The sequence below is a fragment of the Zalophus californianus genome, chromosome 16 (assembly GCF_009762305.2).
Source record: "Zalophus californianus isolate mZalCal1 chromosome 16, mZalCal1.pri.v2, whole genome shotgun sequence".
Classification (NCBI taxonomy): Eukaryota; Metazoa; Chordata; class Mammalia; order Carnivora; family Otariidae; genus Zalophus; species Zalophus californianus.
Window position 1 is genome coordinate 41,837,409 of NC_045610.1, and position 11,084 is coordinate 41,848,492.

Below are 11,084 nucleotides of genomic sequence, written 5' to 3' on the forward strand. Positions count from 1 at the left end.
CCCTTTCCAGAGTCCCCAGTCACCAATTTGCTGGGTTTGTTTGGTTTTTTTTAAGATTTTATTTATTTGTCAGATTGAGAGAGAGAGAACACATGAGCAGGGGGAGCAGCAGGCAGAGGGAGAAGCAGGCTCCCTGCTAAGCAAGGAGCCCGACGCTGGACTCGATCCCAGGACCCCGGGATCATGACCTGAGCCGAAGGCAGACACCCAACCGACTGAGCCACCCAGGCATCCAATTTGCTGGTGTTTTTATTGAGAACCACATATTATCACATTGTTTTTGCATGAACACACATTCATTCTACTGCTTAAACTTGTGTGTTAAAACCCCAGAGGTCCCAACTTGAAGGACATTAAGTGAATTAATCAGTGCATTCAAAGATGATTCCTTTCTGGCCCTGAGAGGTACAGAGCCAACGCTGGGAAGAGGATTTGAGCTCCTAGACCCGAGGCACTTCAGAGACCCTCTGCAGCTAAGAAAGGCCCAGCAAAGTGATGGTTCCCAGGACGAGAGAACTTACCGCATTTTAAAAGGAATATTCTTAAAACGTGATAGCTAGAGCACCAAGACTTTTATTTGCCCGCAAATAAGTGCACTTGCAGACAGGAAATCAGGATCTTTGCAAGAACCATGGCAGATGTAGACTCTGTCTTGTGTCTCTGGCCTGGCTTGGGAGCCAGGAGGGCAGCCCCTGCGCTACCAAGCAGCATGCCAAAGTTAATAATTGGCCCAGCCGAGTACATGGCAGATCAGGCTGTTTTTGTGTGCCTGTTTTTCTATTTTACGTAAATCACCCCGAACATGTTTGCATCAACCTACTGGTGATGCACCTTTGATCAATAGATTTTAGACAAAAGTGGTTTTTGAGTCCAAAGATCAGGGCTGGGTTGACCTGCAGACTGGATCCAGGGTGTATAAAAACAGGGGCAAGGCACAGGCTGAGAGCAGAGCAATCATCACCAAGTCTGTAAACACGGCAAGGGCTTAGCAGAAGGCTGCCTGAGGAGCCAGGGAGGAAGGATGGAGCAAGGAATGAATGCTCTTCATGACTTTGGGATCCAGTCAACGCACTACCTCCAGGTGACTTACCAGGACTCCCAGGACTGGTTCATCTTGGTGTCCGTGATCGCTGATCTCAGGAATGCCTTCTATGTACTCTTTCCCATCTGGTTCCATCTCCGTGAAGCTGTGGGCATCAAGCTCCTCTGGGTAGCTGTGATTGGAGACTGGCTCAACCTCGTCTTTAAGTGGTGAGTAAGAGCCAGACAGAGAGGAGATCGGCAAGGGAAGAGGCCAGCATTCTCCCCGGAAATGTCTGTGCATCAGAAGTTGCCTTCTCTGTGCTATTCGGGAAGCCACAGGTTACTGCCCTCCGACTTTGGATCGTCCACCTAAAGAGGGAAGACAGAGAAAACCCCATCAATAAGTTGAAGATACAGGCAAGGCTATTTCATGTGGATGGAAGGGCAGCTGGACTTAGTGAAAAGTCTGAAGTATAGGTTATAAGCAAAGAAGCAGAGTTTTATTACTTTGAAGCAGAATAGGTAACGTGAAGAGAGATGTATGAAAGATGATGTCTGAAAACAGGAAACAGGTTGCTAACTTAAAAATCCCATTGCATGAGGGCACCTGGGTGGCTCAGATGGTTAAGTGTCTGCCTTCGGCTCAGGTCATGATCCCAGGGTCCTGGGATCGAGTCCCGCATCGGGCTCCCAGCTCCTTGGGAGCCTGCTTCTCCCTCTGCTTCTCTCTCTCTCTCTCCCTCTCTCTCTCCCTCTGTCTCTCATGAATAAATAAATAAAATATTTTTTAAAAAAAGAATTAAAAAAAATTTTTAAAAATCCCATTGCGTGGAGAAATAAGAAGTAATCCAGAGAACTGGGCTCCAACCCTCGTTCGGCACCTACCAGCTGTATGTCCTGGGCAAGTCAAAGCAACTCTCTGAGTTTCTGTTTTATAATCTGCAAACTTAAGTTATCTCTGGGACCTTAATAATAATTCTAGTTAACATTTATTGAACATTTAGTAGGTACTAGGCCATGTGCCAAGTGCTTTGCTGTGGGGTGGTTACTATAATTAATATAACAGATGAAGAGACCGAGGCATTGAGATAAGCGACCACAACTAGATCAACATGGCAGTCAATGGCAGAGGCATCATTTAAGCCCAGGCAGGCTGATTTCAGAGTCAAAGTTCTTAAAAATTATGTTATATTCAATGCTGATGAACCAACTCCCTCGGGGGGCAGGAGGAAGCCCTAATGTTAGCGTTTATCAATTTCTCCTGTGTTTATATTCCCATTGGGGCCACTTTCAATCTATTGATGGGTCAAACTTGCCAAAATCCTGAATATTTTACAATTGTTAGCCAGTACCAGTTGACTCTAGCACATTACTGGCTTGGCCTCTGTTTCCTCATCTAGAAAATAAAGAGCTTGGGCCAGCTAAGAACTTTACCGTCCCTAAACTATCTATGTCTACTGTCAAGTGATTCTGAAGACCTTTCTAGCTCTAATATTATTTGTCCATAAACAATAAACCATCTTTTAGTGTACAAAAAAAAATTGTTATGGGGTCGAGAGGCCCAAGGCATATCCATATGGCTCTGAAATCTCTGTTGAATAATCTAAGTGTTATCTGTAATGTCCCCTATTCAACAGCATGACCTTAAAAAGTAAACAGATAAAGGGTTATTTTAAACATCTGATCTCAGTTGAAGAATCATGCATTTTCTCTGAGTTGGCAGAGGTCAGAGTTAGTGGCTGTCTCTGATTTCGGTGAAAAATCACTATTCCATCCCTCGAGGGGCTGACCCTTGACACCTGTTTCCACAACGAAAAACATACCGAGTACTTTTAAGGGGGAAGCGGTTTGTCTGAGCTATATCCTCTTCCAAGGCAGAAAGGATACAAAGTAAGCGCCGGAAGCTATCTATGTCCTTACAGAGAGTAATTCTTAGGGCAAGGAGGCCACATCTCCTAAGGGTGCTTGTCCCTGGGGCTAGGGCACATTCTCTGATGTCAGAGGAAACCCAAGACTCCTTGAGATCTGAGGAAAGAGCATAGGGTCTGGCAGGATTTGCAAGTCCAAGCTGCAAACTATAGTTCTGTATGTGTCCTTCCAGGACAAATTCTTCCTGGGGTTTAGAAAAAGTCACATAGCTTCCATTAATAGGGATTTTTTAGGATCTTGAGTTTATTTTTGTTTGAATACATAATACATTCAAATAGTTCAAAATCCCAAAGTTATATAAAGGATGTATCAGAAAAAGTCTCCCTCCCCTACCGCTCTCCAGCCCCCCGGGTCCCCTTCTTGGGGGCAGCCAAAGCTAATAGTTCTCTGTTTAGGATCACATGAATCTTCTCCTCACACTACTCTCTTTTCTCAAAGGTGTGGGCTTCAGGCAAAAGGGTTCTTTCAGTAACTCCAGACCCTTGTTCTGCTTTTTTTACAGGATTCTATTTGGACAGCGTCCATACTGGTGGGTCATGGACACCGATTACTACAGCAACACCTCCGCACCACTGATAAAGCAGTTTCCAGTCACCTGTGAGACTGGACCAGGTGAGAGTCCCAGCCCCGGTAGAGACAGAAGCTGGGTGGACCTTGCTCACTGTGGCCACCTGTCAGCCGTCACTGTAGACGAAGCTGTCTTTGAGGGGACATGAGGAGAACTGCTCCTTCAAGCTTGAGGCACAGTCTTCGATAGGGTACAACTCCAGTTTAATTTAATTCAAGGAGGCCTTCCTGAAGAACACATTACTGCTACTTTAGAAATCTGCCTAATACTTCCAGAACCTAAATTGCTAGTCCAGAGACGCAAAGGTACTCTTATGGGCAAAGGGCTCATGAGAGGAACTGCATTACGGCCCTTTGTCCAGGGAGGGAAAGCAAGAGAAGCCTAAGCCCCTGGCTGTCCTTCACCAAGGCTTGGCCAAGTAGCTGTATCTTCCTGAGCTGACTGTCCAATCCCACGCCATGCTTGTGCTTTACTAGGATACAACCAGACAGTTCTTGTGCAATCAGATGATAGATTAGATTTCCTTTTTCGGTAGGCAATGGAATATCCAACCTCTTCACTCACCCTTAAGTCTCGGTGCCAGCATCCCTTCCTCGGGGACCCTATCCCTGACTCCCAAACTAGGGCATGGCCCTTAGTTATTTGTTCTCCCAAACCCCTGGTTCACTTCAGAGCATATTCATTCATTCAGATGTTATTTATTGAGCACCTATGTTGTGCCAGACACTGTTCTAGGTACTCGGAGTACCTTAGTGAATAAAACAAATATCGCTGCCCTTGTGCAGCTGAAATTGGAACGATGTGTGTGTGTGTGTGTGTGTGCATGGGCACGCACAATATACAAAATCATAATACATGAGTAAAAAATAGAAGATATTAGAAGATGATAATGAAGAGGAGGAAGAGGAAGAAGGATGGGAGGAGGAGGAAGGATGACGAGAAAAGGAGAGGCAAGGTTTTATTGATGGGACTCCTTGGAGCAGCCTCAGATGTAGAGTAGCGTGCAGGAGCCCATGCTCCCGTGTGTTGCATGCAGGAGCCCATGCTCCCGTGTGTTGCATGCAGGAGCCCATGCTCCCGTGTGTTGCATGCAGGAGCCCATGCTCCCGTGTGTTGCATGCAGGAGCAACACATGTGGAAGGAAGGAACAGAAACCACCTGGGCAGGAGGAGTCTAATTCGGATTCAGTCTTAGCCAACCCCACAGGGAGCTCTGAAGCTGAGGATGGCCCTTCAGAGTTGCCCGGATTTGTGTCAAGAGGATCAGGCCCTTATATCCCAATTTAGAGCAGTGATTGGGTGGAGGCTGCCCCTGGGGAGAGGTAATCCTGATCAAAATGGCTCTCTTCAGTTCGGGCAATGCCGGAAGAAGGCTGAGAGCTGAGGGCCATCCATGACCACATTCTCAACAACTAGGAAGATAAGTCCTTCAGTCTAGAAGGGAATCTGGGTGGCACATCTCAAGACCTTCTATCTCTCAGGGTAGAATGATCAGGAAGTATGGGTTGAAGTATTAAGTAGGGTGGTCAGGGTAGGACTCCCTGAGGAGAGATTTGAGCAAAAACTTGGAGGAGGCAAGGAAATTAGCAAGTAAATTTCTGGTAGAAGAGTTCTCTGGCCAGAAAGACCAATAGCACAAAGACCCTGAGGTAGGAGTATGTTTAAAGGAGAGCAATGAGGCCAACATGACTGGAACAGAGTGAGCAGCAAGGGACTAGAGGGAGGTGATGGAGGGCAGATTGATTTGCAGTTATACACCCAGTATGCTGATTCTTTGTGTAGCCTCTAGACTGTATATAACTACAAGAGCTGGGACCTTCTCTGGTTTTGCTTACCACTACTCCCAGAGCCTAGTACCATGCTGGGCATGTGGTAGGAGCCCAATAGATATTTGGGTTTTGTTTTTTTTTTTAAGATTTTGTTTATTTGTCAGAGAGAGAGAGAGAGTACAAGCAGGGGGAACAACAGGCAGAGGGAGAAGCAGGCTTCCCACTGAGTAAGGAGCCCAAAGCGAGACTAGATCCCAGGACCCTGGGATCATGACCTGAGCCGAAGGCAGATGCTTAACTGACTGAGTCACCCGGGCACCCCTAGATATTTGTTTAATAAATGACTAAATGGATAAGTGGATGGATGGCAGGATGGGTGGATGGATGGATGAAAGGATGGAAAGATGGGTGGTGGATGGACAGATAGTTGGATGGATAGATGGATGGAAAGGCGGATGTGTATGGATGGATGGATAGAGGACTTCCCATTACAATGTCCCAGATGGAGACTTTTCACCTTTAGTTCATCCATTCCTCTCTTCTCTACCCTTTAGGGAGTCCCTCTGGCCATGCCATGGGTACAGCGGGTGTATACTACGTGATGGTGACATCCACCCTCGCTATCTTTCGGGGAAAGAGAAAGCCAACCTACAGATTTCGGTAAGAACTCAGCACTGGGGTGCGGGCGGTGGAGGGCAGGAGGTGACTGTCTCTGTAATAGACACACCACTTGCTCTTCCTCACATTCCCCATAGCTGGCCCACCCCACCTTGGGTTGGTACTGAGCAGAGCTGTGGCATTTCTGCTGAGGGCAAACGGGAAGGGCACAAGATGTCAGGGCTGGAAGGGACCTACAAGCGCAACCCCTAACTTTACAGATAAGGAAACAAGGCCTAACAGGGTAAAGGGACTGCTCAAGATCAGACAGTGTAGTTCTGGCAGGGTTTAAATAAAAACCTATCTCTGTGCCAACCAAAGAGTTGCCTGGTCCAAGTTGAAAAACAAAGAAACGTAAGACCTTCCTACTACAGAGAATTCTGAGCATGCAACCACTGGGCAAATGCTGAATTATCATACACATAAAATCAGGGAACTTAACGTTCACGTGTGCAAGGGTTCAGTACATGACACGGGCGTCTCTGAGCTTTGGGGTACAGGCTTCAATTTACAAAAATTCCACTGACTGCACCTAAGTTGGCCAGGCCCCGGCATTCCTGCCAGGCTGTTCTCCTTGCTGAAGTGTGCATATCTGGGTTCTGTTATGACGGCCTCTTCTGTTGCAGGTGCTTGAACATCATTTTGTGGTTGGGATTCTGGGCTGTGCAGCTGAACGTCTGTCTATCCCGAATCTACCTTGCTGCTCATTTTCCCCATCAGGTCATTGCCGGAGTCCTGTCAGGTATCAGCTGCTCTGGCTCTCTCCCTTCCTGCCCCTCCTATGCCATGTCTCCCTAAATGGGACACCATCCCAGCCAGCCAGTCATGTTCTGTGTGTAATCAATGCTGTTAGCACTTCAGTGGGCTACAAGTTAAGTGGGGGTGAAACTGTTCATTTCTATAGGAGGGCCCAGATCTACACAATTAAATATGTTTCAGAAAAGTTGCAATACTTCAAGTTAACTTACCAATTGAATTAGCTTGAAATTTCCTTACTTTTCACAATCTTTATTTTTTACTGGTCTTCAATTGGAAATGGCCCCTCATTAGTTGTTGTTGTTTTTAATATTTTATTTATTTATTTATTTATTTATTTATAGAAAGAGTTGGGGAAGGGCAGAGGGAGAAAGAACCTCAAACTGACTCCATGCTGAGCACGAAGCCAGATGTGGGACTCAATCCCCCTCATGATCCCTGAGATCATGACCTGAGCTGAAATCGAGTTGGATGCTTAACCGACTGAGCCACCCAGGAGCCCTGGCCCTTAGTTTAGTTTTAAGGGAATCTACCAAATTTAACAAATTAACAGTGTCCTAGAAAAGCTCTTTATTTGGGTAAATTAATTTTCAAACCCACAATTGGTCTTTCTTATAGGTTCAGAGTTTTGAATACAGTTGATACTTGAACAATGCAAGGGTTAGGAGAATTGACCCCCCGATGCACTCAAGAATCCACATATAACTTTGACTCTCCCAAAACTTAACTACTAACAGCCTACTGGAAACCTTACCAATAACATAAACAGTCGATCAACACACATTTTGTATGTTATATGTATTATATCCTGTATTCTTACAATAAAGCGAGAGAGAGAAAAGAAAATGTTCTTCAGAAAATCAGCAGGATCGGGGCACCTGCGTGGCTCAGTGAGTTAAGAGTCGGCCTTCGGCTCAGTCATGATCTCGGAGTCCTGGGATCAAGCCCCATGTGGGGCTCCCTGCTTAACGGGGAGTCTGCTTCTCCCTTTGCCCCTCCCTCCTGCTCATGCTACCTCACACACTCTCTCTCTCTCTCTCAAATTAATAAAGAAAATCTTTTTTTAAAAAAAGAAAATCAGCAGGAAGAGAAAATACATTTACAGGGCTCTGCTATATTTATCAAAAAAAATCTGCATATAAGTGGACCCACCTAGTTCAAACCCATGTTGTTCAAGGGTCAACTATACTTGTGTTTTCTTAGATCCCATTTATAAGGGGCAGAAAAGACTTAGGTTAAGTGTAAGAAAGACTTTCTTTACATTATGGGAGGTACTGGAATATAAGACCTTAGGGAAGTTGTAGGATATTTCCCCTGGAGACAGGTGGGAGCAGAACACAGTGGCATTACAAGAAGAGCGTTGAGTACAGGGGGAGATAATGGTTTCATGACAACCACAAAAGTAACACAGCGTTTAGTACTGGGTGCCACGTTGGAGGAAGAGCCCAGAAGCCATGTTACGTGAAAGACCTGAGAACGTATAGGTTAGAGATAAGAATAACGTCTTCAAATGTGCTCTATAAAGAGGTTCCAGATTTACAACTCAACTCCTACAGAAATAACTGAGACCAATAGATGGCATTGGGGGGGGTCACATTTCAGGTTAGCACAAGGAAGAATTTTTGATAATCAAAGCCATTCAAAGATGAAATGGGCTGCCCAAGTGGGAGTGAGCTCTCTACCCCTGTGGGTATTCAAGTAGAAACATGAGGCCCCCTGACAGTAAACATGTGTGCAGTGGGAGAATGTATGTGATAGGACTCTTCCATCTGAAAGAGTCTATGGCTGAGGACAGACTGGGGTCACACGTGGGAATAAACCAGGTGACGCTCTAATCTAGCATCTGTGATTTATTGCCACAAATGGCAGGATGGATGATATGTCACTCATTGCTCCAAACCCCGCCCCATAGCTGAAGGTCCAGAGTCTTCCCTATTTCTCACAGTCATTCTTTCTTTCACTCAGGCATTGCTGTTGCTGAAACTTTCCGTCACATCCAGAGCATCTACAATGCCAGCCTCAAGAAGTATTTTCTCATTACCTTCTTCCTGTTCGGTTTTGCCATTGGATTTTACCTGCTGCTCAAGGGGCTGGGTGTAGACCTCCTGTGGACACTAGAAAAAGCCAAGAGATGGTGTGAGCGGCCGGAATGGGTCCACATTGACACCACGCCTTTTGCCAGCCTCCTCAAGAACGTGGGGACCCTCTTTGGCCTGGGCTTGGCTCTCAACTCCAGCATGTATAGGGAGAGTTGCAAGGGCAAGCTCAACAAGTGGTTCCCATTCCGCCTCAGCTGCATTGTGGTCTCTCTCATCCTCCTGCACCTCTTTGACTCTTTGAAACCCCCATCCCAAGTTGAGCTGATTTTCTATGTCCTGTCCTTCTGCAAGAGTGCAGCCGTGCCCCTGGCATCTGTCAGCCTCATCCCCTACTGCCTTGCCCGGGTCCTGGGCCAGCCGCACAAGAAGTCTTTGTAAGGGATGTGGAGCCTTCAGTATTCAAAGTCAGTGACTGTGCCAACCACTGAGGGTGGCTAGGGTCTTCTGCTAGCCCATTTTGAGGCCAGAGGTGCTAGAGTCAGCTCAGCTGACCCCTTCCTCCTTTGCAATTCTAATTGTATTGGGTGGTTTTTTTTTTTTTATTTAAACTAATAAGGCTAGTTGAGAGAGTCTTATCTGTTAGAAGTTGGGTCCTTCTGGATTTTTCCCTGAAGACTTAACTTGTTCTTCTTTGAGATATACAAAAACAAGACTTCCAGGTAGGGCCAGCTCACAATCCCAGGCTGGGGATCTCAACTGAGAATTTTCTACCTGTCCCCATCCTTACACAGAAAAGGGAAAGGAGCAGTGGATTTGATAGAGAAAGAAGGATGATGGATTAAGGAAGACTTTCGTATCCTCCTGCACATCATGCAAATTATGTTACACAATATCTAAATGGCTTTGATTGTATTTGAATCTTTAGGTAAGGGACTCTCAATAGTGAGGGACCAACTTAAAGTATAATTAATAGGTAGTTAGTGGGGTAATTCTGCTTCTTATATTTTTCTATTATATATCCATGGTCTTTGCATTTACTAGGATTTCTGAATGGCCGCAGTGACCTAGATTTGTACTGGGTCAGAGCATGCAGATATAGTCAACTTCTCCTCTATCACACTAGATCTTCCTCCTTGTTAGCCCAGCTAGGCTTTCCCTAGAATTTTTCACTGGCTCCACATCCTGCCAGATACAGAGATGCCTAAATGCAGCTCTGGGGGGTAGTGCGTTTGTATGGTTTACACTCTGAAATCTTGGGCAAAAAGGCAAGGAGACGGCAAGGATTCCTTTCTCCAGAAGGTCACTCCAATGTTACTTTTGATTCCTAGAGGGTAAATATGACTCCTTTCTCTATCCCAAGCCAACCAAGAGCACATTCTTGGAGGAAAAGCCAGCTCTCCCTTGCCTGTTCTTAAGTCTCAGCTGATTTGCAGATATGTCTTAAAAAAAATGTTTAAGCCTATTTATTTGAGAGTCCTTGTTTTTGCTACTAATTATATAGTTCACCATATATTACCATTCACACCAGCCATCCTGGTCATAACATCTTTGAAAAGAAAAATATATATGTGCAGTATTTTATTAAAACAACATTTTATTTAAGAATGAAGTCTTGCTGATTACTGTATTTTAGATGCAATGCGATCTGAAGGTTCTAATTCTGGCTCAGCTAAATTTCTAGCTCTTTTCTATTTCCCTAAACAAATCATTTAGTCTCTGTGTACCTATATTTTCCCTTTGGAGAAAGAAAGTCTTGGGCTGGCCAGGAGTGCCAGTGGAGCCAGGGGACCTACAAAGTGTCCATAGTGCACAGATAGCCTTGAGGGTATCAACACAGACACGGTATCATTGGCCAAGACTGAACATTAGTTACCAGACCACAGGTCAGCATGAGTTGCTCTAAGGGATCAAATTGCAACTTAAAGGCAAATACACAGGGTCATTACCAAACTAAGCAATCAGAGAATGTAACTCATAGCAGTGGAAAAAGACTGGGTAGACTCTGGAATCCAGGAAGCCAGCATCAGCAAGGTTTGGGGTTATGGTTAAAGAAAATCTAAACAGGGGCGCCTGGGTGGCTCAGATGTTTAAGCATCTGCCTTCGGCTCAGGTCATGATCCCAGAGTCCTGGGATCGAGTCCCACATCGGACTCCCTGCTCCTTGGGAGCCTGCCTCTCCCTCTGTCTCTCTCTCTCTCTCTCTCTCTCTCTGTCTCTCATGAATAAATAAATAAAATCTTAAAAAAAAAAAAAAGAAAGTCTAAACAGAGCAAGTCATAGCAGCAAGGAACGCTCAAGGGAGTTATCGAAGTTTTCTCTCCAAATGATCCATTTCATCCTGAGT

The 11,084-nt window shown here is 45.4% G+C and overlaps 1 protein-coding gene across 1 annotated transcript; it reads left to right on the plus strand.

Annotated features, from left to right (window-relative positions):
- Positions 1 to 896: 896 nt before the first annotated feature.
- G6PC (glucose-6-phosphatase catalytic subunit) lies at positions 897 to 10,779 on the plus strand. Its single transcript, XM_027568430.2, has 5 exons — positions 897 to 1,251; positions 3,455 to 3,564; positions 5,843 to 5,948; positions 6,572 to 6,687; positions 8,667 to 10,779. The coding sequence occupies exons 1-5, from the start codon at positions 1,022 to 1,024 to the stop codon at positions 9,176 to 9,178; spliced, it is 1,074 nt and encodes a 357-aa protein (XP_027424231.1). The 5' UTR covers positions 897 to 1,021; the 3' UTR covers positions 9,179 to 10,779.
- Positions 10,780 to 11,084: the final 305 nt, after the last annotated feature.